General features: G+C 48.3%; 1 protein-coding gene across 1 annotated transcript; it reads left to right on the top strand.

Moving 5' to 3' along the window:
* Positions 1–2,945: 2,945 nt before the first annotated feature.
* grid2ipb (glutamate receptor, ionotropic, delta 2 (Grid2) interacting protein, b) lies at positions 2,946–25,142 on the top strand. Its single transcript, XM_056577139.1, has 22 exons — positions 2,946–3,152; positions 3,297–3,358; positions 5,828–5,913; positions 8,075–8,144; positions 9,342–9,503; positions 10,756–10,911; positions 12,227–12,378; positions 13,394–13,531; positions 14,713–14,798; positions 15,328–15,487; positions 16,042–16,361; positions 18,158–18,925; positions 19,761–19,919; positions 20,256–20,343; positions 20,936–21,025; positions 21,508–21,704; positions 22,652–22,807; positions 23,176–23,262; positions 23,458–23,587; positions 23,845–23,963; positions 24,568–24,732; positions 25,063–25,142. The coding sequence occupies exons 1-22, from the start codon at positions 2,946–2,948 to the stop codon at positions 25,132–25,134; spliced, it is 3,630 nt and encodes a 1,209-aa protein (XP_056433114.1). The 3' UTR covers positions 25,135–25,142.
* Positions 25,143–27,657: the final 2,515 nt, after the last annotated feature.

The raw sequence follows: 27,657 nt of genomic DNA, 5'->3' as shown, positions 1-27,657 counted from the left end.
GCCTGAGTAGACCCCATTGTTACCATTCCAATGATCTATCCACACATTGCATGTTTTTCTCTCTCTCTCTCTCTCTCTCTCTCTCTCTCTCTCTCTCTCTCTCTCTCAAACACCTCCACTCTGTTTGCTTTATTTAGCCACCTAGGCTCTTTTCTCTCATCTGTGGCACAACCGGGTTGTCTTGGTGATCTGCAATATTTCAGCTTTTTAAAATTTTCCTACCGTTGTCACTTGGTCTCTGTTCTTCATCAGTGCTAATTACCTAGTTACTGTATTTAATTGTATATCAATTTACTTGCTATTATTGATCTTCTGGTAGTGTATATTTGTATGTTTTTTTTTACCCAGATAATGAAGCAACCATTTGCACATCCATGTGTGTTTCAAGGGGCTTCAAGTGAATCAGCCTGAGTGATTCAGGGCAGGGGAGTAGGGGAGGGTGGGGGTGGTGGTGACGACAAAACTGCCAGTTGGAGCAGCCTGCTTGTGGGTGGGGAACAGAAAACAAAACATTGTTTGTCCCCTCCACGCATTATGGCGCTGTTCTGTTCTGTCAAGTGGCTAAAAATATTACCCTCCCCCCTCACAATATTTACCCAGATTACGTAATCAATTAATCAATCATTGGCAAACCTTTTTGATTAACTGTCCTGTCCTTTTAGAGTATTCACATCTGTGGCTTTTTTGTGGGTGGCTGTAGTGAGTTACTGTGTGTGTGATTTTAGTGGGTTACTTTGTGTGTGTGGTTCTAGAGGGTTACTTTTTGTGTGTGGTTGTAGTGCTTTACAGTTTGTGTGTGTGGATGTAGTGGGTTACAGTGTGTGTGTGGTTGTAGTGGGTTACCGTGTGTGTGTGTGTGGATGTAGTGCTTTACAGTTTGTGTGTGTGGATGTAGTGGGTTACCGTGTGTGTGTGTGTGTGCGGATGTAGTGGGTTACAGTGTGTGTGTGGTTGTAGTGGGTTACCGTGTGTGTGTGTGTGTGTGTGGATGTAGTGGGTTACCGTGTGTGTGAGGTACCGTGCGTGTGTCTGAAGTGGGTTATAGTGAGTGTGTGTTGTGTTAGTGGGTTACTGTGTGTGTGGCTGTATTGGGTTACTGTGTATGTGTGTTGCTGCAGTGTGCTACCTTGTGTGTGTGGTCTTAGTGGATTACTGTGTGTGCGTGTGCGTGCGTGCGTGCGTGCGTGCGTGCGTGCGTGCGTGCGTGGCTGTAGTGGGTTACTGTATGTGTGTGTGTGACTGTACTGTGTTAAAGTGTGTTTGTGGTTGTTGTGTGTTAAAGTGTGTGTATGTGTGGTTGTAGTGGGTTAAAGTGTGTGTGTGTGGCTGAAGTGGGTAACAGCCACACACTACTGTATAACTGTTAGTCAACTGTCAGTAGTGTTGAGTGTTTTGGGTGTCAGCTTGGTTGTCACACATTTGAACTTCAATCCATTAGTCAATGCAGGGGAAATAAACAAACATAAGACTGTAACTAAAATAACACAGGTTTGAAAAATTAATTATAGATGAATGGATAGGTACTGTGTTTGGTGCCGTGCTTAAAATAGTGCATTTGTCATATCAGTTTCTATTAATAAGTAATAACACTTTGCACACTTAATAATGTGTGGTAGTTTCATTCAGTTCGCTATATAGTCCTCCTGCTGAAAATATAATTCATTCATTCAAGATTTCTGATCATCTTCCTGCCGGCATCATGTAGAGACACTGCGTCACTTGACAAATGTGGAGAAATTGGTCCGGTCAACAGTTTGATGACAGCTGTGGCGTTGGCCAACCCTAGTGTGCACGAATGACGGGGAATGTCAGCTAATGGAGGTCATGTAAGTGGTCGGTAATAGCCATGCATTACCTACGGACGTACACTAGCATTGCCATTGGGCTTGTATGTGAGTGAGTGGCATGGAGAGAGAGACAGAGGATGAGAGAGAGACAGAGGACGAGATAGAGAGAGAGAGAGGGAGAGAGAGAGAGAGACAGAGGACGTGAGAGAGCGAGGGAGAGAGGGAGAGAGGGAGAGAGAGAGAGGGAGAGGGGGAGAGGGGGAGAGGTATGTATTCATGTATAGGGTGAGAGGGAGAGGATGAGTTTGAGGGAGCCAGAGACAAAGAAAGAGAGATAGACATTTGACGAATTTGACTGAAAGAGAAAACCTAAAAGGTATGTAAGAAAACAGAACTCATTCATCAACAATTATATAAATATACAGTAAATGATAAAAATTAGTAAGTTTATCTAAAAATAAAAAGACAAAACACACTGATCCATAGGTTGAGGTTATATTTAGAAGGCAAGGCATGCACAAATGCAGGCCGAGCGATGGAGAGATCGGCATAAAGGGAGAGAGAGAGAGAACGCATCCCCATGCTCGCTCGCCCACTCCCACACCTTCACTGTTGCTGTGTTTGCGCCGCAGCAGCGATCTCTCCCCACAGTTGCAGTCGCCACCGAGAGGCAAACAGCTTCAGTCCACGGAGATATCAACTCTGTCCCTCGTTCTTTTTCTCCTTCTTTTCCTCGACCGTCACTTCATGGATGCTATCTGTGTAGGCTATCAGTTACCGGAGAGTGAGGTCCGGCTTAGCCTCTTCACCGGGATCGGCTTCCAGAAACAATAAGAGGTTTCCATCAGGTCTTTGAGGTTCTTGGATGTTTGATGGTTTATTTCATTCCACACCGCACGCCGGACCTTGGGCGCCGTTAGAACGCTCTGTCTTTTATGGATTCTACAGTTTCTCACTGAGGAGGAACTTGACGATGTAGACCTTAACCCCCCCCCCCCTCCCCTCCTCCCCTTGAGGGAGAATCATTCTGAAGTAGGAACCATACCTGGCTCTCAGTCAGAGCAGACTTTTTCGAAAGCAAACAAACAAACCAAACCACCTTGTCTTTCTCTCTCCTTCTCCCTCACCACCTCCACCAACACCACCGCATGCGGCATCATGTTCGGCAGGATCTTCATCCCCAAGAAGCACCGCCAGCGCTTCGACCAGGCCGTCTCCCAGAACCTCATCCAGCGCATGTGCCGCAGCAAGAGCATCAGCGAGCCGCAGGGACGCCTGCGCCGCAGCCGCAGCGAGGACCACCCCGACCGCCACCGCGGCTCCAAGAGGGCCAGCTCCGTCCCCCGCGAACCCGCTGAGCACGTGGCCGGCGGGGACAGGGAGAGGGACCGGGACCGGGATCGAGACCGGGATCGGGATCGGGACCGGGACCGGGAGAGGGAGAGGGACCGCGACCGGGACAGGGACAGGAACCGGGACAGGGACCGGGACCGGTCGAGGGACCGGGAGAGGGAGAGGGGAGCCAGGAAGTCTGTGATATCAGTGCATCCAGGGCCGGGAGCCAATCAGAGGTGAGTCTGGTGGAGTCAGGTGACTTTTGTTTTGCTGGGACTTTGTTGATGTGTTGTAGAGAAATGTGCAATGCTGCAAATCAAATCTCGAAAGGATCTGGAAAAGAGGTGGAGCTTAGCTTCACTGAGTTTTATTTGTATAAATTATAGTCCAATGCAAAATACAAATATTAGCATTTAAATGACTTAAAGGCTTATGAGACTGAATTGATTTTTATAATGGTGTTCTTTCACTGTATGTTACATTGATCTGTGATTTCATGTTCCTTAAGGGAGCATGGACAAAAATAACACGGCAACACTGCAATTACTTTGACTATTACTAGAACTAGAGTATTAGAACATATACACCCGGCCCTCATATACAACCCATGTCGATTAATAATGAAGAAAAACCAATCACACAGAGAGCCGTTTCCCCTGTGAGCGGGAGTGAAAGCCCACCACGCACGTAGGAGTGCTCGCTACTCGCTGCTCGCTGCGTTCCCTGGGGCCGCCGCGCTGCCACTCCAGGTCCGCTCCACCCAGCACGCCTCCCCACCCACAGCTACCCACCCACCCACTGCCACGGAGAGCATTACGGAGATCCCACCGTGTCAGGGAGGACCTCCGCTTACCGTTTACAACACAGTCCCCCGAGTGCTACGTAACGCATCCGAACACAATACCGTAGCGTCGGACCAGATCCACAGCTAATCGATCCAGCCTTAATCGTAGAGGGCAACACGCCCACCTGAAGGGCCGGTCCAGGCTCAACAGGGTGCTGTCTCTGTAATCCCCATGTGAAAGGTGGTGAAATATTTAAATATTTACCGTATTGGCAGGTCACGCTGCACGGCTAAAGAGGGACGATGGTTTATTGCGAGCACAGGAAGGTTGACGCACTGCTCAAAGTGGCTGTTATTAGGAGGGGGGATGCGAACAGTGGACGATTGTTCCACATAATTATGTTGGAGAGAGCGACTTGACGGAGAGAGCGAGGGAGAGATAGAGACTGAAAGCAATATGCTCTTTACTGATACAAGACGCTCTGTCTGATGCGACTGACCGGACATTGTGCTGCATTTAGGGGTTAGGTATCTCCCCTACTGGATACCAAGTAGTATGGTACTTATTTGTGGACTCTGGACATGAGGGTCAAAACTCCAGAAGTTTTTGAAGGAGCTTAGGAGTGAAACAGCCCTCACCACTAGACTATCATCCTCCTGAATCCTCCTGTGGGTCCCAATCCCGTAATCTCTTGAGTCAAGTGGGGCCGACAGTCGCTCTCTCTAACCGAAATTCACCCCAGCTAATGAGCGCTACCAGGGGGGGCAATCAGCAGCCCATGCCGGAAGCCCACTGGGCTGACTCCCAAAAAAACACCTAAAGAGCTGCCAATGATTTAATTGGCCAGTGTGTCGTGACGAACTGAAACTGGACGGACACGGGCTGTCAAAACGTCTGGGTTACGGATGGTTACGGTTGGTTACGGATTTGATGGTCTCTGCGTTCTCCAGGATGTGGCGAGAGGGGAGGCAGGGCTGGACACACGCACACAAAAACACACTCGTTTTTTTAATTGGTTGTGTCTTTGTTGTTTGAGAGGACAAGTATCCCGAAGCGGAGGTTAACACTCATTGCCAATGATTCGCACGCCAAGCTAATTCAGTTCTTAGAGTTGATTGTTGTTATTCAAACCATGCGCACAACAATTGGGATCTGGAGGAGGGGGGGGGGGGGGGCAGTGGTTGTATCCAGCGCTAATCCTCCCCCTCTTTCCTCCCCACCCTCCCCCCTGAGCACCACCTCCGCGAGCACCACCCACCCCCACCTCCCCCCATCTGCAGGATGCTCCCTCTTACATAACTGGCCTGTGGGGGCAAAACCGACGGTAGAAAGAAAATGATGTATTGCTTCTTTTCTTTTACCATCCCCTCTTCTCCCTTTAGTGGTTTATTCTGCGGACCTCTCCGTGTTTACATCTTGCAGTGGTGTTGCCTCGAATAGTTTCCATGGCAACAAGCGGCCGATAGCACCGGTTCTTGCTCGGTGTATCTCTCGTCTCTGGGGAGTTAGAGTAGGGGACATCACTGTCGGCAAAATGTCAATGGTGCCTGTGGTTTTAATGGAGGGCTGTCCTTTTGGCTTCATTATTTATATATGAGTTTGTCTAGTGGTTTGGTCTTTTTTTTCAAGGCACAGAGAGGGATATCAGTTGGAAAAAAATAGCTGGAGGAGAAAGAGTTTATAATGATCGGAGACAACTTCAAACTCAGCTGCCGTCCCACCGGCTAAACTTTTTCTTCTTCTTTTCTTTGGTTCTTGTCGCACCGTAGCAAAAAAATTCACCCAGAAAAGCTCCCCAAAAATCCTAAAAAGATTCTGTGCAAGCATGTTGTTGTTCTTGAAGTAGCCTGTCTGAAGCAGACAGATCCAGAACGGTTACTTTGGTTGCCATGACTCAATGCGTCTCTGTTCTTTCTCTAGGACTTTGCGTGTCTACCGGGGGAAGAAGAGCTTTGGTTTCACCCTGCGTGGTCATGCTCCCGTCAGCATCGACTCTGTTATCCCAGGTACGGTTGTTCCCAACCCATGTTATCTAAACCTACCTGCTACTGTTGTTCACTATACCTTGTTTTCTAAACCCCTACCACCTACTGTTGTTCACAATACCTTGTTTATTAAACCCTACCAGCTAATGTTGTCCCCAGTATGATGCTAGCTGAAACCTGCTGTTGTTCCTAGTAGGATTTGACCAGCATGGTATTCCATGCTAGTTAAATCCTACCAGCTTCTGTTGTTCCAAACTATTTTCCCAGCTACTCCACCTCAGGTACTGTTCCTTCCAACCACCATTCTAGCGTAATCAACATGAGGCTAACTAAGCCACCAGGATACTATCTCAGGGTGTTTTAACACCTGTAGTTTGGTTAAATTGGTCAGAGAGAGCAGTTCATTATGTGAAAGCAGCATTATTTTTTTCCGAGGCATTGTTCCTTCTTCCATGATGCTAGATAGACCTTCTCGAGTTGGTACCTCTCTTCAAAACTGGATGGTAGCCAAACCATCCACCTCCCCAGACGCCTCCTCTCTCTCTGTGTGTGCGTGGTGTGCTAGCCCAGACAGTCACCCTGCCCATTCGCCAGCGCACCGCAGCGGAGGCGTGTAAATGTATTTTGGTAGGGTAGGCAGCCCTGTTTGTTAGCAGCGGTACCGGTGGTTTTCTGTTCGGGAGATGCGTGGCGTGTGTCTACAGTAGGAAGTTAGATGTTCGCTGACGCATTAATGCGATGCCAGTGACCCTTTAGAATTACCTAATGGTTCCTTTGGGGAGGGAAACCAGGGGGGGGGAATCCGTTGCATAATGGTTTTTTATAGTTTCATTTTAAGTTTTATATTTTTTGAGGGTCTAACCTAATTAATGCATCTTTATTTATACATTTGATTTATCTTGTTTTCTATGATGGGAAAATCTGTAGTCATTTTGAAAACAAAGACTAAACCTTCAAAAACAAAACTAAATCTTATTTACATCTTATTAATACAAGTTACAAAAATATTGAGCCTCAAAGGGAGTTTTATTAATTGGTAGATTATGGCTTGCTAGCATATTCAACTTTTCTCCATGTTAGAGAAAAAATACAGATGTTGATTGACTTTGAAAATGCAATATCAACACTTTGGGGAAATAAGTTATTTTTTATTCTATTTGGTAAATTCTCAACTAATCCCTACTTTATTATACATCATCAAAGAACTCGAGGATTAACAATCGAAACAAAACAAATTTGTCTATGAAAATTAAGCCCTCAATGTACCTCTGATCGCAGTGGAGTTCCTAACAAAAGTACCATCAACAATTGAGTGGGCACATGTATTGAGTCATGAACTATTGAACAGTGCTTATCAAAGAACAAAGCTTTTCCCAACTAAACTCCTCCAAAAGAAACTTGTCAGTGCGAACAATACTGTGTGTGATTGTGTACGCATCTGTGTGTGTGTGTATGTGTGTGTGTGTGTGTGTTACAGAGTGACAAGTATAGTCCTAAGGGAATTGGCGTCATACAAGTGTTTGTGTGTGTGAGTGTGTGTAACTGTGAGCGTGTGAGTGAGAGTGTGTATGCCAATGGCACCCTTGTGGGGAGATGCTGTGTGGACCTAGATTCCATTGTAGACAGACAGGACTCTAGAAAGCCATACATTAGGAAGAACGTATTATTTACTGCTAGGGGACATTTTGTCTGTCTTATCAGTTGAAAATATGCTCTTGTTTTTTTGACGGTTGTTACGTTTCCTTAGTCAGGTATGTAGGATGTTAATGTTCAATAATCAAGCTCAGAACCAGCAGATCCTACTCTGCTGAAGTAAAACCTCAGGCCAAGAACTGAAAGGGCAGAGTGACACCAGCTACTGTTGGGAGATATTCTACAGAAGAGAAACTTGTACGTGTGAGTGGATGAATCTTTCAGAAGGGGAATTAAATCAGTGTTTTTCTACATTTGCCCGTCTACATAGTGTTGATTTGAAACTTTTACAGACACTTTTTTTTACAGTTTACTACTCTTGGCCGAGTATCTGTTCGCCAATTGTGCCGCTAAACGATGTGCAGACACTGCCTGGCAAGCTTCTAAAAAATGCAACTAAACGTCTCTTGCTGTCAAGACACTAGTGGGATGTGATAGAGGGACCACAGGACCTCAGAGCCTTGACCCTGGCCCTCTCCGTCCCTCTCAGACAGCCCGGCTCAGGAATGCGGCCTGAAGCCAGGAGATCGCATCCTCTTCCTCAACGGGCTGGACATGAGGTTAGTGTGTGTGTGTGTGTGTGTGTGTGTGTGTGTGTGTGTGTGTGTGTGTGTGTGTGTGTGTGTGTGTGTGTGTGTGTGTGTGTGTGTGTGTGTGTGTGTGTGTGTGCCTGTGTGTGCGTGCATGTGTGCCTGCGTCCGTGGGAGCATGTGAGTATGTGTGTGTGTGTGTCTGTGTGTGTGTGTGTCTGTGGCATGCGCACGTGTACCTCCTCATGCATGAGTCATTTTCACTGGAAAAGTGTGTTGTGTGGGTGGGTGTCAGTCGGATTGCTTGGCGGGTTTGATTCAAGTGCGTGTCCACGTCTGCACGTGTACGTGTATCATAAGGGTGTGGGTGGGTGTGTGTGGTGCATGGATGTGTGTCTGTGTGTGTGTGCGTCTGCGTGACTTTGTGTGCGTTTGCATCTTTATGTGTCTACGTGCACATGTTTGTTCATGAGTCTTCAAGTAGGAGTTAGGATCGCCTCCCATCAGTTTCAAATAAAGATTTGAAACATATCCCCCACAAATCTCGGTCGTTATCCGCTTTAACCGAGTGTATGGCAGCGTGTGCCCGACCGAAGAGGGGGGTCAGAGGTCAGCTCTGGCCTGGAGGAGTTGAGCGGGCCACAGCAGTGGGAGGAGGTGTTTATGAGACAACAGAAAACACAACGAGGCCAGGATGTGGGGGAGAGCCAGTGTGTGTGTGTGTTGCTTGTGTGCGTTTATCGTATTGTGAGTGTGTGTGTGTGAGTGTGATGCTTATGTATTGTGTGGTATTTTGTGTGTGTGTGCATGTGTGCGGTGGTTGGTGCACGCGTAGTATTGTGTGTGTGTGTGTATGTGTGTGTGTGTTTCTGTGTTGGTGGTATTGTGTGTGCGGTGCTTGTGTGCGTGCGTATCATTCAGTGTGTGTGTGTGTGTGCATGTGTGTGTGTGTGTGTACTGGTCCGGAGGATGAGTCAAGTCCATGAACAGCTCTGTTGGCACCATAGGTCAATAGAGACAAAAGGGAGAGAGCTACCGAGAGCCAGCAGGCCCCTTCAGCCTGTATCAGTACAAAGGGTACAAAGTCCTGTGTGGGGTCGGATCATATGCTTTGTTTATTGCTCTGTTTGAAGCGCTTGTTATCTTTGTGGACGTGCTCTGAAAAGAGAGCTTAATTATCTTTTTTATATATATAAACCTTCTTTTCCTCCCTCTCTCTCTCTCTAGGAACTGCTCCCATGAGAAGGTGGTGTCCATGCTGCAGGGCAGCGGGGCCATGCCCACCCTAGTGGTGGAGGACGGCCCCGCTGACTACTGCTACTCGGACCACAGCGACCCCGAGGACTCCGGGGGCTCCATGCTGGCCCCCACTGCCGTGCCACGCTCCAGGTCCTCACCAGCAGCACTCATAGAAAGCTTTCTGTTGGATGGATGTTGGCCCTCAGCGTCGAGAGATTGAAGCTTGGCTGCTCTGTTCATTTGGACAGAGCCCGTTGGAAGTCCGGTGGCTGCGGAGGAGCTTCTTAATATTCTGCCGGCGTTTTCACGCCTGAATGAAAAAGTTGACAAAACACTCATTAGACGCGACGCTGGTGGGTGGGCAGCTAGTCCAGGAGGGAGACCATAGACTATATGTAGAGAAGGGATTGGAGAGAGATGAACAGTGGTGGAGCAGTGGACGTGTTTGTTAAAACTCTGTGGGGTGGGATTTAGAAAATAATCTAGAATGAGGAGAACTGGCCGTGGGAGCATAACTGCAGTACAGGGTGTTGATGGGAAGTTCAAGGGTTCAGTCTGGCCTCAAATCCACGTCTGGAATCGTACTGATTTGTAGACATCTTTTATGTGAAGTTGGTTGCATTTTAGTTTGGAACATGATGGTCACATTTAAAAGAGTACACTTCTGATGTCGAACTTGGTGGCGCTGATTTGGATTCTTCCTCATACTACTGGGGCATCATATTTTGTTTTCCATGAATTAGAGACCCAAAGTAGGCAGTATATAACGTCCTGTAACAGATATGAGAGCTAATGAGATTTGTCTACCTTTTCTTAAAATAAGATGTTGGTATATGGTAATGCAGATGAAAATGCAGACAACATATTGTGCTAACAGACCATGCTAACAGACCATGCTAACAGGTCAGGCTAACAGACCATGCTAACAGGTCAGGCTAACAGACCATGCTAACAGGTCAGGCTAACAGACCATGCTAACAGGTCAGGCTAACAGACCATGCTAACAGACCATGCTATCAGGTCTGGTTAACAGACCATGCTAACAGACCATGCTAACAGAGCATGCTAACAGACCATGCTATCAGGTCTGGCTAACAGACCATGCTAACAGACCATGCTATCAGGTCAGGCTAACAGACCATGCTAACAGACCATGCTATCAGGTCAGGCTAACAGACCATGCTAACAGACCATGCTAACAGAGCATGCTAACAGACCATGCTATCAGGTCTGGCTAGCAGACCATGCTAACAGACCATGCTAACAGACCATGCTAGCAGACCATGCTAACAGACCATGCTAACAGACCATGCTATCAGGTCAGGCTAACAGACCATGCTAACAGACCATGCTATCAGGTCAGGCTAACAGACCATGCTAACAGACCACTGTTCGGTTGCAGTTCCCCGGCCCTCAGCTCTCTGCAGTGGGTAGCGGAGATCCTGCCCCCCAGCATCAAGGTGCACGGCCGCACCTTCAGCCAGCAGCTGGACCACCTTCTGACGGTCCAGGAGCGCTACGCCGTCTGCAAGGCCCTGGAGACGTTCTTCCAGCACAGGTTAGCACCGGGGCACCGGAGATAGAACCGTAGAGGGGCTAGGACAGTGGGGTTCAAGAGGGCCGCAACCCGTCCGTGGGCGACAGTGAGGAACCAATCTGTGGGATTGCCACAATTATATATATATATATATATATAGATACATAGATAACACTTTAAATATAAAAAAAATATTACAAGGTGAAAACGGGACTATTGCACAGAAAAGAAAATGTTAATGCTCAATTCTATGGAGTCTTTCCTTGGACAATGAAAATGATAATGTTTTATTTATTTTACTGCACTGAATATTTGATGGTTCCATGGCCAAAGTACCCCCACTGGTGGTTACATCATGAACAAGTTATGGAAACCCTTTGCTTAGAGTGTGCAGTGACTGTTTAACTAGTTGAACCTGTGCTCATTGATCGCTCAATGCATGACAGGTGTGCAGCCTTACCCAACCCCCCCAATCCCATCAGTCTGACTCAGGCCAGGTGAGGCTGCTTAAACCAGCTGTCAACCACACACAGTTTGGATTTGAATGATTTAGATACAAAATAAATGTTTGGTATACCTGGAGCCATCGTTAGGTTAAGCAGGGTTGAAGCACTGACTGCATTAGAGCAGACATGCTGGTAGCAGTCTAAGTGTATGTCATTAGTACTTCCACGTATGCTGTATGTAGGAGGTAGGCAGGGATGCCAAAGGGAATCGCCATGCCGCGTCACGCACGCACACGCACACGCGCAAACACACTTTGGCGGCTCGATTCCGTTGGTTTCTTTATCCTCCATGGATCAAGCAGAACAGCAGAGAATGAAAGGACGTGGGCTCAGTCTACTCACAGTGCAACTGAATGCTGGAGACCAGTATTCAGCTGAATAGCATGTCAATTGAATGTACATGTTTAGTGCTCCACTCCCCCGACAGTCACGTCTCAGAACAAAGACACAGAGTTGACTCTATAGCATACCCCTGGTGTTGAGTACCAATCAACTCAAACGCTCCAATACTATGTTAAAACATTATGTAATGTATGCTTATGTATTTAAGGTATTCGCGTGTGTGTGTGTGTGCTTGTGCTTGTGTCTGTGTGTTTATGTTCGTCTATTTATTTTTGTGTGTGTTTGTGTGTGTGTGGGGGGGGTTTGAGCTTATGTGTGTGGCTGGGTGTTTGTCTTTTTATGTGTGATTTTGTTTGTCCATATGTGTGTGTGTGTGTCTATGTATTTTTCTATACATGTATGTGTGTGTGTCAATATGTTTGTCTATGTGATTGTCTGTGTGCGTGTGCGTGTGTGTGTGTGTGCCATGCGCGGGCCCCCTCCTCCAGGAACGTGGACACCCTGATCGTCGACGTGTTCCCGGTGCTGGACACCCCGGCCAAGCAGCTCATCTGGCAGTTCATCTACCAGCTGCTGACCTACGAGGAGCAGGAGCGCTGCCAGAGCAAGATCTCACGCTTCCTGGGCTTCAAGAGCGCAGGTCAGCCCACATGTAAGGCCCGAACGTCTTCTTCTTTGGTTTGAGTGAGCGGCGTTTACTGCGCTAGCATGACTGGAAGTTACCGACCGCACGCTCGCCTATCTATTTGTTTAACTGGAAGGTAGACATTGGAAGGACAACTGAGGTGAAGTCTAGACTACTTTAGTACGAACAGGAGATGATAAAAGGGAGGAGAGGGAGGAGAGGGGGTGGTGAGTGGGAGGAGACAAGGGGAAGGGAGACAAGTGGAGGAAACCGAGGGAGGGCAGGTGAGGTGAGGATACGAGATGAGTGCAGAGGAGAGGAGTGAGGGAGGAGAGTAAAGTGGAGGAGGAGAGCAGGGGAGGGCGGAAGGAGAGGAGTGAGGAAGGAGAGGGGAGGAGAGCAAGGGAGTGACGTAGGAGAGCAGAGGACTGAGTGAGGAGAGGAAAGGAAAGTGGTAAGGAGAGGAGGGGAGTGGGAAATGGAGGGGAGAGGAGGAATTAAGTGAGTGTGAGGGAGTAGTATAGGGATGAGAGCCTAGAGCGAGACCATATGCTCTCTAAACTGGCGTGCTTGATCACACATTGCATTAGGGAGATCCTGGAAAATGTTAATGACCGTTTGGCCGACATTCAATGAAATGTACATCTGTATTCCCAGTGATATCTGGAGGCAACTGCATATATAAATATTAAACATAAAAAAAAAGAAAAGTGATCCTTTATGTGTTTGTGTGTGTCTGGATGTGTGCATGACCATTTGTGCAAACATGCAATCATGCATTGGGCTTGTGAATGTCTATATGCATGTGTTTTTTCTTAATGTGTGTGTGTGTGTGTGTGTGTGTGTGTGTGTGTGTGTGTGTGTGTGTGTGTGTGTGTGTGTGTGTGTGTGTGTGTGTGTGTGTGTGTGTGTGTGTGTGTGCGTGCGTGCGTGTGTGCGTGCGTGCGTGCGTGCGTGCGTGCGTGCGTGCGTGCGTGCGTGCGTGCGTGCGTGCGTGCGTGCGTGCGTGCGTGTGTCTCTGTGTGTGTAGCGGCGGTGGAGCCTGAGCCTGTGCTGACGGAGCACCACCGTAGGAGCAGCTCAGTGCGTGTACGCAGCACGTCGTACCGCAGCAGCATGCAGGAGAGGAGCTCCGACGACTGCATCATCGGGACCCACCTGGGGATGGGTACGGCCCACCGCAGGCCTCTGTCACACACCGGCCCCCCGCCCGCTGTCACCAGGGAGAGGTCACGGCATTGGCCTCATACAGGGGGACAATACGGGGGTGGGGGGGGCGCAAGGTGTACCAATTGTGTGTGTTTTTAACATCCTATTGTGCTCACAAACCTGTTTTAGGGCACAATGGGATATTAATAATATTGCCAATATTGGTTTAACAATTCCTTTCTAAATTCTAAATTAAATTCTGGCGTAATTTGTTAAGTAAATGCTTAAGAAACAGCATGTCAGGGGTGAGGCATGTCGCTCAGGGATGCTCATCCTAAAATAGTTCTCGAACCCAGACCGTGTGAGTCTGTGTGTCCCTAACCTGGACCCTATCCACAATAAGTAGGACTGAGCATGAATTAGATCTCTCTTTGGCCTTCAGACGCCAGCGACAACAAGGTCAACAACAACACAGAAGGGAAGCGACACGAAGTGAGGATGAAATGCAATTCATGGAGAAGAATTGCATTTAGTGGTGATACAGGGACACGAGGATCACATGACCCAAAGAGGTCAGGGGTCGTTTCGTCTGTGGATGGGATTATTCGGTTGCTCTTCCCCGCGTGCCTACGGGATCCTCGTAGGCAAAGATCGACTGTAGAGGCGTGGGAGTGTGCGTCGTGTTCAAGGGAGTGTGTTTCATAAGAGTATGAAAACAGACAGACTAGCACCCATGTCCGCACTCAGCTGCTGTCTGCGTTCTAGAGGCAATACCAACGGTCGGCTCTGCTGCCTTTTGAATTCAGCCACACACGCTGGCTTCCAGCAGCCAATGGAGGACAACGACGTCACAGCGTGGCGCCGGTATTGACCCCATTGCATCACGCATACACCTTACAACGCTTATGTGTCCCCCGATGCATCCTCACGCTGTTAAGAATAGAAGCGTTGTAGCTACAGAGCCTCATCGGGGCGACCCACCTGTTTCACTATCCCCATCGCCCCCCCCCCACCCCCCACCGTGTGTTTAAGAGCGCTGATCCATGCTGCTCCGTCCGGCCCCCCCCTTCCTCCTCCTCCTCCTCCTCCTCTCCTTCTGGGCCCGCCTCCAGCGGGGGCCCGGGGCTGCAGGAGGCCGGAGCGGAACAGGGCGGGGCCGACGTGCTCCAGTCGCGCCGCTGACGCCCTCTTGTGCTTTAGGGATTCATGTCGAAGCGCCCGACAGCCCCGAGGAGAGGGAGTGCGGAGACGGGACCTCGTTCCCAGAGTCCCCCGACATGAAAAACGTGGGTATCCGTCCATTCCGCTCCCCCTTCGCCCCCCCCGCCCCCGTCCCGTCCCGTCCCGTCCCGTGAAACCCAACGGGTTTACCGACCGCCATGGGGGTCGATGACGTCTTCATCAACAGCCATGCGGGTCGTGTTTGCTTTGTTTGTCCTTTTCTGGAGTTTGTGTGTCCTTTTCAAGGTCTGTTGATCTACGTTCATGTTTTACTGCGATTCAACATCTCCTGGCTGCCTGTTTGTTCTGGATATAACACATTTGAAATGTTTTTTAATATAATCCAACATTTCAAATGAACAACTTCAGTGAAAAACACTTTAAGCGTCAAGGTCCACATTTATGCCAATGCTTAATAACAAAACACTGAACCCAATTGAGCGACGTTGTCCATTTTTCTCGCCGCCGTTAGCAACCATTTGTTGTTTGCTCACGGCGTGACGGCCCACCGAGCAGCCAGGCGGCCATGTTGTGCACGTCAAGCTTCCAGCCGCCGCCATGCTAACCCGCTGGTCACGCCTCCATCCCCCGTAGATGTCAGGCCTGTACACGGAGCTGGGCAACGTGTACGCCGCCAAGAGCGCCTCGCCCCCGCACGCCGCCGCCCCCCCCTCGCCAGCCCCGGAGGGGCGGGGCCAGGCCGAGCCCTACCGAGGGCGTTCGCTCTCCCCCCTCACCCTCCCCCCGCTGACAGGTACCAACGAAGCCGCTGTCGTGCACACACACGCACACACATACATATAGACACACACATACACACGCACACACATACATATACACACATATAAACATAAACACACACACACACACACACACACACACACACACACACACACACACACACACACACACACACACACACACACACACACACACACACACACACACACACACACACACACACACACACATATAAAAGAGAGACAGTTGCAGGCGCACACACACAAACAAAACCTTGGACCTGTAAGTCGTCAAAAGATGTCCAGACACGTGTACATTTACGATATGGCTTGCGGCTTGTAGCCGTGGCAACACCTCGGAGAGAAAAAGGGAACAGTGTGTTTGCGTATCACCATGGCGACGACGTCTCCGTCCACCTGTTATCGACCCAGAGGTCAAAGGTAACCCCCCAGCATGCAACAGTGAGACTGTGGCGTCCCTGTCCGAGACGCGGGGAGCCACCGTTCACAGGACTCCCGCCTCACCCCCGAATGTCCCCCCCCCCCCCCCTCTCCCCCCCCCAAACAGGGAGCCACACCAAGTCGGGCCTGTCCCTGTCCTGGAAGGAGCCCCTGCCCACGCCCGTGTACGAGCTGTACCACCAGGGCAGCCAGGAGTCCAACCCCTACGTCAGCCTGGAGAGCCCCCCCGCCTCCCCCCACCCCTCCAACGGCAGCAGCGGGGGCCTCAGCCCGCTGGGCCGCCGCAAGAAGCTCTTCACCTTCTCCCGGCCGCCGCGCAGCCGCGACACCGACAAGTTCCTGGACGCGCTGAGCGAGCAGCTGGGCCACCGCGTCACCCTGGTGGACGAGGGCCTGCCCCCCGCCGCCGACAACGACTACGAGGAGGTGAGGAGGGGCACGGGGGGGCGCCTGTATATGACGTGTGCTCGCCTGAATGCGTTTCGTCGTGCCGTGATACATGTTGTTTTAGGACGGTGTAGGGCTTGTACGGCAGAGTGCATCATGGGATGTTTTGTTCGGTCGACACTTAATTCGGCCATTTTGAGAGTACTCCAGAGAGGTGTAGTGCTAGCCTGTGACAATCGTAAACTAACGTAAATATACTATAACTTCGGCTAGTGAAAATGTTGTTTTTGACGCGTCTCTCATGAGTCTCAAAGACAGCAATGTCTCCCCATTAAGACAAGTCCTTTGACGGTTAATCACAAAAAAATTATCCCTTGCTCGTACGCTTCCAAAATGGAGGCAATGTACAAGCACTATTGCCATGTTCTGTTGTGCTGGGAGTTTGCACGATATTTTTTGTGAATTTTTGTATATAACAGATAATGATCAGATTGTTGTCAGTGTGTATTTCATGTTACTAATCATTTGATTACTTTGATGCGTTCTATCTTTAAGTTGTGGTGCTTCACGTGACGTTAGATGCCATGCTAATGTACACTACGATGAACACTTGTGTCACATGAACAGATATTTCAAGGTGGTTGTCATGGTTTCAGAAGAAGAGATGGGCCTGTAAGTAAAACAATAAATAATAATAACAGTAATAGTTATATCTCATAATTATTATTACAACTATAATAACCAATCTACACTAATAAATATACTCTGATTGTATCTAATTGTGATTAAGTAAAGTAAGCTGTACTTTTTTGTATTCCTAATTGAACCATAGCTGTAACATATTTCTTACAAATATATTACAAATATATAAGAAACAAATTTAGGAATAATAAAGTAATAAAGTGAGTAATAAAGTGACTTAGCTTCAAGGTAAGTGAGGACCACGCCTGATACTTGAGACTCAGGAAACCGTAGCGATGAGGCCGTAGCGAAGCACTCCTCAACCCCAGGGATGATGGACTATCAGCGGCTACCAAGCAGCCATTAAAACGGCTGCTTGCTATTAGAGCCGTGTATCTCAGTGACGCCACCAGGATGTCAGGAGAGTTGCAGTAGACAGGGGGAGGTAGAGAAAGAGCTGACGGGGCGTCTCGTTAGACCCCAGGAAAGTTTGCGGTGGAAGTCTGGGAGTAAGCAGATTTCTCACCAGTGGACTTCACCAATTAGTCTGTTACCTCTTACTGCTGTGGTCATTCGTGGAATCAGTTTGATGAGCACTCTGTGAAACAGGTTTATAGGAAGGAGACCTACAACAGACATTTAAGAGTCCTGAAGCAGCCATACAGGGAGTGGGAAGTAGATGTATACGAAGTAGCAATTTGATTTGCTGTCAAATTAGCAATTATACAGTAAGAGATGCAGATCAACACTAAGTGGTAATTAGACACGCAGTAAGAGCTGCAGATCAACACTAAGTGGGACTCAGACAGACAGTAAGAGATGCAGATAGACACTAAGTGGGAATTAGACAGACAGGAAGAGATGCAGATAGACACTAAGTGAGTGTCAGACAGACAGGAAGTGTGAGACAGTTGTACAGACGGCGGGAGGTAGATGTATACAAAGTAAGAATTAGAAAAACAGTAAGAGATGCCGATAGACACTCAGTGGGAATCAGACAGACAGGAAGTGTTAGGCAGCTGTACAGGAACTGGTAAGTAGATGTAAGGATGTGATGTGGACACCCAGGTAGCACAAAGCAGACGTACAGTAAGTGTAAACCCGACGCCCAGGAAGTGTGTGCGTGTGACAGGAAGTCCCTCCCCCCGGTACAGATGAGCTACCAGGAGGAGCAGGAGCCGTGCTTGGCGCCGCGCCAGCTGAGCAGCGACGGCAGCGACGGCCGCAGCAGCAGCGACGACATCACCTCCTTCTCCTCGGGCTCCGAGCCCATCCCCCCGCCCCCCTCCCAGAGCCCCCCGCCGCCGCCCTCCTTCGCGTCCCCCATCCCGCCGCCCTTCCAGTTCACCGACCCGCACCCGACCGTGCGCTTCTCCCCGGAGCACATCCCCCGCGCCCGCATGGCCTTCCACCCCCAGCACCCCATCATCCCGCCGCCGCCGCCGCCCCCCAGGCTGCTGCTGTCGGGACGGCCCCGGCTCCACCAGGCCCCGCCCCCCAGGGAGGAGGAGGAGGAGCCGCCGCCGCCGGGCATGACCCACGACCCCCAGCGGTTCCAGGGCACCTTCGCCCGGATCCCGCGCTCGGGGACCCAGACGCTGGCGGGCCGGCGGTCCCAGCCGTCCACCCGGACCCCCCACCTGCCGCGGCAGATCAGCACGCCCCAGCCCCTGAGGCAGCCCTCGCCCCAGCCCTCGCCCCAGGTGCTGAGGCCCAGCCACCTGGTGCTGCAGCGGCACCACCAGCTGCACCACCAGCACAGCTACCAGGGCCCGCTGCCGCCCTCGGCCCAGGAGCCCGCCCCCCCCCACACCCAGAGCCACTCTCTGGGCCGCAGCCCCGCCACCGCCCACACCACCCGCACCACCCTGCTCACCCACAAGAGCTACGACGCCCCCCTGATGGAGCTGCCCCCACAGAGGGTGAGGTCACTCTTATGGTTATATGCTATATATATCAACGTTTTAATTCAAATTTTCCCCTATAGAATCCCTATCATAAAATCGATGTGTTGTAAATAATAAGAATAATCCAAGTAAGGAATGCATGTTATCTTTGATTTAACGTTACAGGATGAAGTGGATTTTCAAACCGACATGTAGCCTATATCGTTTAAATTAACCCGGGCGTTAAGGTTCACATATACAAGGCTATAAATTATGCAGCGTTGTTGCGACGGCAGATTGGGAAGCGATGCCATAGTAACAGAGGTGCAAAAGTGTACTGTATCTATTTGGATGATACGCAGATTAGAAGATGCTGAACAGATTGCTCAGTGTTCAGGTGGTTCTCTGGTATGAGCGCAGGCCTGCTTTCTCCCGGTCTCTCGTGATGTTGCTGTGAAAGTGGTGATGGCGATGATATTGATAATGATGAAGATGATAGGGTTAACGGTGCTGATACTGAAAAGGAGGATAGTGATGAGGGGGATGATAGCGGGGATGATAGTGATAATGATGAAGATGATAGGGTTAACGGTGCTGATACTGAAGAGGAGGATAGTGATGAGGGGGATGATAGCGGGGATGATAGTGATAATGATGAAGATGATAGGGTTAATGGTGATGATACTGAAGAGGATGATAGTGATAATGATGAAGATGATAGGGTTGATGGTGACGATAGTGATGTGGGGGTTGGTGATGATGAAGATGATGATGATGATGATAGAGATGATGGTATTTATAATGATGATGCTGATGAAGATTAATGTTTAAGTTCATGGTGAGGTTGAGCTTGTTGATGTTCTCCCCCCAGGTAGCCCCTCCCCCACCCCCCCCCCTGCCCCCCCTGCCCCCCTGCGAGCCCCCTCCCCTGCCCAGGGCCAGCCCCACCCCCTCAGAGTCCAACCACATGAGCGTCAAAAGGCTGCGCTGGGAGCAGGTGGAGAAGTCTGAGGGCACCATCTGGGGACAGGTGGGGTCGGATGTCAACCTGCACACACACACCTTCACACACACACTCACACACACACAAACGCACGTCGACACACACACAAATATATACACAAACTCACATATTGAACCCTGTTTAGGAATAATAAAGAATAAATATATGCAAAGACAGCACTTTCTATTGTGAAATGGCGGTTCTTGCATTTTTTATGTTTCTTGTGGCTCACACTGGTATTGGCACAGATTCAAACCAGCCAGCAGGCCCCTTGTGTATACAATTAGAACACTCAACATGCAATGGAATACGTCAGACCCAAAAATAAACTTAGTGTCCTGTTTTTTTGTTTTTCCTGTGAAGCTTGGAGAGGACTCAGACTACGACAAGCTGAGTGACATGGTGAAGTACTTGGACCTGGAGCTGCACTTTGGGACTCAGCGCAGATCCAGTAGGTTCAGTAGGCTCCCTGCTTCATCATCACCGTCATCGTTACATCAAATGACCCCTGAGGGCTTGTATGGTGCCTAGAGTCCTTCATATATCTGACCAGTGTTTGTTGTTGGAAAATGTCCTTGTAATTGATGTTGTTTTGTTACCTCTAGAGTCTCCATGTTCATCATTAAGCAGCCTTGGCCTCCTGATCAAATCCATTCTCCATGAGGCACCACCTCCTCCTGCTCCTCCTGCTCCTCCTCCTATACCTCCTCCACTGCAAAGCTCTGTCATTGAGGAAAAAAGGCGACTGGGCTTTTGTTTTGAAAAAAAATCCAATAAAATGAGAGGCAGATACATTGTGTGTGCAATGACAGAGCTTTGCACAAAGGTTCCATTCCGTTGACCTTCCACAACCTGCTTTACCTCTAGAGTGTGTGTGTGTGTTTATGTGCGTGTGTGTATGTGTGTGTGCTCGTATGGCTGTGTGTGTGTGTGTGTGTGTGTGTGTGTGTGTGTGTGCGTGTGCGTGCGTGCCTCTCTGTGTGTGTAGTGTCCCTATTCGGTGCCTGGAGAACGTAACCTTACCGTGTCATTGAATGTATCAGTGTCCCCCCCAGAGCCCACCTTCCTGCCTGAGAACTTTAAAAAGAAGGACGTGGTGGAGATCCTGTCCCATAAGAAGGCCTACAACGCCTGTGAGTAGCCGGCTGGGGGTGGAGGGTGGCGGTCTGTGGGACGGCCTGAAGCCTCTCAAAGGCTCCAGTTTGTGAGACCCGAGGTCAATCCGCAAACCTCAAAGTGCCAGCTCTGTTAAAAAGAAAAGTGTCCCTTGATGAATTCTTAGTTTGATTGAATTTTCAAATTGTAATTATTAAACACAACCACCACATAAGAATCCAGGTTTGGCCTAAAAACCCAACCTGGCCCCAGCCCATGCCTCTCTATCAGCCTTCAATCATGTTAACCCCCCCCTCCCCCCCCCACACCATGAACCTCTATAACTGTAACCTAAACATCACCCCTCCTTCCTCCTCGCTTACCCCCCACCCCCCCCCCCCCCAAAATCACCACCCCTCCTTCCTCCACACAACCCCCCCCCCCCTTCCACCTGGAACCTCTATAACTGTAACCCCAACCCCGTCCTTCCTCCATCCCCCCCCCCCCCCCCCCCCCCCAGCCATCCTGATCGCCCACCTGAAACTGTCCCCAGCCGAGCTCCGCCAGGTGCTGATGACGGTGACCACGGAGCGTCTGGAGCCCGCCCACATCAAGCAGCTGCTGCTGTACGCGCCCGACGAGGAGGAGGTGAAGCGCTACCGGCAGTTCGACCAGGACCCCACCAAGCTCAGCGAGCCCGACCAGTTCATCTTCCAGGTTCATTTTTTATTTAACCAGGAAAGTCCCATTGAGATTTAAAAAAAATGAATTCAAGGGAGTGCTGGCCAAGAGGCAGCAAAAAAGGCAGCAAAAGTTACACAGTTACAACATACAGACAGCCACTCAAATGATAAAAAACAGTTACAAGTAAAGGAGGTCGTCTCAAGTGCTCTCAGCCTGGATTTAAAAGCATTCAAAGAAATGAGTTCAGTTATTCTCCAGTGTTTTGCAGCACGCTCCATGTAGAAGGAGCAGAGGAGATGAAAGCCCTTTTTCCCAGTTCTGTGCGGGCAAATGGAATAGACAGCAACAACTGATCATTTGAACGCAAACCGTAAGAATCAACACTTCTCTGTGTGATCAGATTACAGATGTAGGAGGGCAGTAGAAGCATGGCCTTGTTAATAAAAGGGCACCAGTGTCCCATCCACCTGGTGGACAAAGGAGGCCAATGATGGGTCATGTTAGGGCTTGTTCGCCAAAATTGCATCATGAGAATTTTGGCGCTGATACCATTGCCATTTTGTGATGACTCGAGAATTATAGTAGTGTCAGGTCGTAAAGCAATGTAAGTATACTGTAAACCAGGCTAATGAAGACGTTGCTTTGGCTTTGGTTTTACCATCTGAAAAGCGTGGTTTCTGACCAATGAAATTTTGAAACTTATATTTTGATTGGATTCAAACATTAACCAGGGACAGGTGTGAGTTATTGAAGGACATGGAGCTCTGGTTGTCAGGACTATTAACACTCAATAACGGATTGATCCCATCTAGAAATTAATAAAACATTTGATTCACATTTTCTACCTTAGAACAGCCATAAAGTACATGGGTGAAAGGCCTGATTGCTGAACGGGCCTCAGCCAATTATCAAACTAAATGTATCAAAAGGAAAACAGAAAAGATCAGACGTTTTCAACGGGTTTTGACCGTGTCGTCCAGATGTTGATGGTGCCAGAGTACAAGACGCGCCTGCGGAGCCTCCACTTTAAGACCACCCTAGCGGAGAAGACTGAGGAGATCAAGGTGGCCTATGAGTACATCTACAAGGCCTCCACTGAGCTGAGGACCAGCAGGAAACTGGCCAAGATCCTGGAGGTAGGACCAGCAGCCAGGAGCGGGAAGGGTGTCGTTTGGTTTTAGCAGATCTCAAAACGATTTCTTCATCCAACTCTATCATTTCTTTTTTCAACACATGCATTTTTACTCTTTTTATCAATTGTACTTTGTAAGTCTTATAACTTTAACTGTTATGCACTTCTGCTGTAATACCCATATTCCCACTCAGGGGTTAAGAAGGCATATCATATTTAATAATAATAATAATTTGGTTCAATACCTGCATTTCATACAGCGAAGGAATCCATAAAGCCTACAAGTTACGAAATAATTTCCTTCTTCTTTACTCAAGCGCAACTAATCCTGTGAATGTGTGAGTGACGTTCTGGTGCTGTGTCCCGACCCAGTTTGTGCTGGCAATGGGGAACTACCTGAACAATGGCCAGCCCAAGAACAGCCGTACCACAGGCTTCAAGATCATCTTCCTCACAGAGGTACCCTGGACGCCTGTCCGCACTGCTGTGTACTGGAGAAACACGTGTGCTCAGCTGTCGGACTGCCAGATGTCCATAGCCGTACCTGTAGTGCTCCATTAGCAGGACAGATAACCCATCTATGCACAGGTCCCTCTGTATAGAAGCCTTCTTAATGAACTGGCAGTAATAGCACCGACCTCTCTCCTCTTCCAGCTGAGTACGACCAAGACGGTGGACGGTAAATCGACGTTTCTTCACATCCTGGCCAAATCTCTCTGCGAACACTTTCCAGAACTGCTCAACTTTGACAGAGACCTCACAACAGTGCCTCTGGCAGCCAAAGGTACAGCACTAATACAGCCAGCAGGTGGCTGATTAATATGCAGGGACACTGTGTTCAGATTCCCTGGTGATCTGTTTTATTTATGGAAAGTTTCTTTTTTAATAATTTTGTTTTAGTTTGTGTTGGATGTCAACGGAGAGGGAGGTGAAATCCTCATAGTTAGTCAGGTCTCAGTCCTGTTCTGGCCGGGCTCTTTTGGTAGACTGAATTACTGGAACCCACTAACTAGTGCTACTGTTGTTGTTGTCACCGTCCAGTCAATCAGAGGGCGGTCACATCGGAGCTGGTTGACCTCCACTCCACCATACAGGACATACGGACCGCCTGCGCAAAGATCCCTGCCACCTCCGAGGACCACTTCGCCTCTGTCATGAGCGTATCCTTCCAGCCAAAGTAGTGGCTCGATAAACTAGAAACTGTTTCGAGATCTGTTCGCTCAAAATAGATTATTTATTTTGACCAATCAGATCGCTCAAAAAAAACAACAAAGAACATTTAAATCGATCTAATTTGCAGATTTTTTTTTATTTTTAGAGCGATCGGATCTGTCTAAACAAAGCTTTTTGGGAGTGATCTGATTGGGCAAAATATAAATATTTTCAGAGAAATCTGATTGGTTGAAAAATATAATTATTTTGTGTTAAAATTAAACTAATATTAATATTAAACGAGAATCTATCGGATTGTATCATATCTCATCAACCGTTACCATTCGCACCAGAATGTGAGAACATTGAATCGAAACGCATCGAATCGTTCCATATTAAAATGGATTGTCCCTGAATCGTATCGTAGCGCATGTAGATATCTAGATACGTATCGGATCGTCCTATGAAGGAGAGATGCATACCCCTAATATATACACTAATAAACAGAACAACAACTCTAAAGTGAAACAACATTCACTTTACTGTTTACAATGCATAGCACCCAAACAACCTCGGGACCCAAGCGTTCGACCCTTGACCCCGGTCCCCCAGAGCTTCCTGGAGAACAGCCATCCTGCGGTGCAGTCCCTGGACGCGCTGCAGCACCGCGCCATGGAGGAGTTCTCCAAGGTGGCCTCCTACTTCGGGGAGGAGAGCAAGGCGACCAGCACCGAGGTCTTCTTCGGCATCTTCACAGAGTTCATGTCCAAGTTTGAGGTGAGACGACCACTCTTTTATATTGAGTTACAAAAGGCCACCAGGGTAAGATGTAACCAGTGGTGCTTTGTCCTCCCTAAATGAACAATGCTCCCCTCCATGTTAACCTGCTACAGTAGCATCTGGAACACCCTTAGCAATAACCACTGAAGTCCTAATATTAAGTGAAGTGATTTAGACCTTTATTCTTAACAGGATATTCCTACTCGATTAGAGCACGTTCAGTACAGGGTGTGTGTTTTTGTTTGCGTGTGTGTGCGTTTGTTTGTTTGCGTTTGTGTGTTTGCGTGTGCGTGTGTGTGTGTGCGTGTGTGTGCGTGTGCTTCACAGCGAGCCCTGGGCGAGACCAAGGCGTCCGAGAACCCCCGCAGCCCCCGGCTGGTCTCCCCTCTGGCGTGGTAGGAACCCCCCCCTGATCCCCCCCCCCCCGACGGCCTCATGGCTCCTAGCGCACCGCCATGTTGACGGCGACGCCCGTAAAATCCCCCCTCTCACTTTGCTCTCTTCAACCAAAGTGCCAAGATGACCCCCGGATCACACCCCCACACGACCTCCACTGCCAGGGCTCAGACACCCCCACACCGCTCACTAGAACTCCTAAGCCGCCCTGTTTAGAGAGAAGGGAGGTTTCAGGTCAAAGGTCAAAAGAGGGTCCATTTAGGAGGAAACCGAGGGGCTAGTTCTACATTGATGCGCATCACTGTGTAGAGAGTCGGGGGCCAGGGCACCTGGGTGCTGACTGCACTGCTCTCAACACACCGTCTGGGTGGCTGTTGGGAAGGAGTGACAGAGACGTAGGTCATAGCAACGAGTGGTCTAAATATACAATTAGTACTTTGTTTTATGTTTGATTATACAGTTAAAAAAAAGAAAAAAAAAAGAAATATATATTTTCTATCTGAACGGGTTCAAGAGTTGTATAGATTAAAAGGTTGATATATAACATAGATATATGATACATGCCAGTTGATTGTACTTATGCAGATAGCAACAGGCTATACCAGGGTTTGGCAGATTACAGTTAAATACAGTTATGCTCTCTCTTCCAGACCCCTCTAGAGGACTATTTGATTATATTGGTTGTAGAAAACATTATGTAGGCCTACAACAATATGCAAAAATCTCTACAAAATTAAAGTACACTGATATTTAAGGGTTTTTTAAAATGCGATATCAGTGCAGGGTTATCGTCAACATGAATGCCGTCCGTTGTTTGAAACAAACAAGTTCCAGAAGTTTGCTTAGTTCAATGTTGCCGGCTTGTTACAATAGACGTACCGTTAGTTAAACGGCGACTGTAAATAGATATTTTCTGACGACTCCATTTTCACAGATTGAATGACTCACATACGATGTAGCGATGTTGCTATGGTGTTTTTCTAATGTTGGCGTTATTGACGTTGAATGTTCATACAGTTTGCTATGCATTCTCTGTCTCTTTTTTGATGATATGCTCTATTTATGCTGAGACTCCCGTGAGCACACACTTGAAGCGTTTGGTTATTGCACAGCTTGAATCAGGCTTTAGAGGTACCTGTGACCGTTTGTTCGAGTGTACGCTGGCTGCAGGACAGTGCACTACAGTGTTTCGTTGGTTTATTTTTTTCAAAGTAATTTGCATGTTGTGGAAGTCAGTGTTGTAATTTATGTTAAAAATGCACATCTGCTCTTGTTTAGTTTAATTTTATAGTTGTTTTAAAATAAAAAAAGAAAGTCTGTTTAATGTTTACCGTATTGTTGTCTCCACATTATTTGGAAAAGGGCCCAAAAACAATAGGACTAACAAAACTGTTATTGATTCACTTCTTCTACGGATTGAACGGGAAGGTTGCTCTCATTACGCACGCTCAACCTCTAGTTGTAATTAACAGGGTTAATTATACAATGGAAAGTGCAGTATTCTATGCATGCAAATCAATTATTAAATAGCTTTTACAGTTATTCAGGGCTGATGATTGCATTGACATTTTAAAATGCAAGGCAACTGCTATTGGTTAGCTGAAAATAATAATCTTCATTGAGATAAACATCACTTCCAGTGTCCTGGCCAAGACGGGCAGTAGTAGGCTACACAGTAACACATAGCATACACACAAAACATAAGAAAAGTAAAACAACTACAACAGTCCGCAGGGGGGAAGGGAGATTTCAATATCGCAAGACATTTCGTAAGGCTCAAGGAGAAGAGTAAAATTATGTTTGGGCAATTCCTGTTCAATTCCTGTTTAATGTATGTGAATTAACTAAGGGTAAGTCTAGTAAGTCTATAAAATCTGTAATGATATTTCTATTGAACTGATTGATATAGCCTTCGACCACAGAATGATCCCAATCTCCATGGGGAAGTGGAGAGAGCAGTTGGCTGACATTCCTGAGACCGGGGTTCAAGTCCATCTAATGTTCTCTAATGTTTTTTTCTATATCATTTGAGTTGTAAAGTCAAGTCCAACCGCCATCAACAAAATCGTCAAATCATCAAAACTCAGACGCAGGTTCGAGTCCCAGCTCACAGTGATTAAGAATTTGCTCATCCTTTCTTGCTGAGCCTAGATTCTGTTCACCGCTTAGACCCAGGGTTTAACCTGATGGAATAAGTACCTTAATGGATACCGCTTATTTCTAGACTGTGTGAATTGTAAAGTCAAGTATAACCCCCAAAACATCAAGATCTGCGTCTTGGTGGTGTGGAGGTAAGGCTGTGGGTTAACACTCTGCAGGTGCAGGTTCGAGCTCGCACGTACGGCCAATAAGAAGCTGACCTTCATGATGAGCTTTCAGACACTATGTAGGTTCAGGTTCCCTGTTCAGAACCAGGGTTCAAGAGGTACCTTAATGGATGCAACTTATTTCTCTATCATGTGAATGGTAAAGTCAAGTATAACCTCCAAACATGCTCTGGTTAGCGTCTTGGTGGTGAAGCGGTCA

Source organism: Gadus chalcogrammus, chromosome 18 (genome assembly GCF_026213295.1).
Source record: "Gadus chalcogrammus isolate NIFS_2021 chromosome 18, NIFS_Gcha_1.0, whole genome shotgun sequence".
Lineage (NCBI taxonomy): Eukaryota > Metazoa > Chordata > Actinopteri > Gadiformes > Gadidae > Gadus > Gadus chalcogrammus.
Note: the sequence above shows the minus strand (reverse complement) of the source record. Positions and strands in the feature narration are given on the sequence as shown.

Bases quoted from the DNA above. Each gene is read 5' to 3' on its own strand.
- grid2ipb (XM_056577139.1), top strand. From the start codon at position 2,946: ATGTTCGGCAGGATCTTCATCCCCAAGAAGCACCGCCAGCGCTTCGAC. The intron at 14,799-15,327 runs GTGGGTATCCGT...CATCCCCCGTAG, and splicing joins AGTCCCCCGACATGAAAAAC to ATGTCAGGCCTGTACACGGA. The intron at 23,964-24,567 runs GTATCCTTCCAG...CCGGTCCCCCAG, and splicing joins ACTTCGCCTCTGTCATGAGC to AGCTTCCTGGAGAACAGCCA.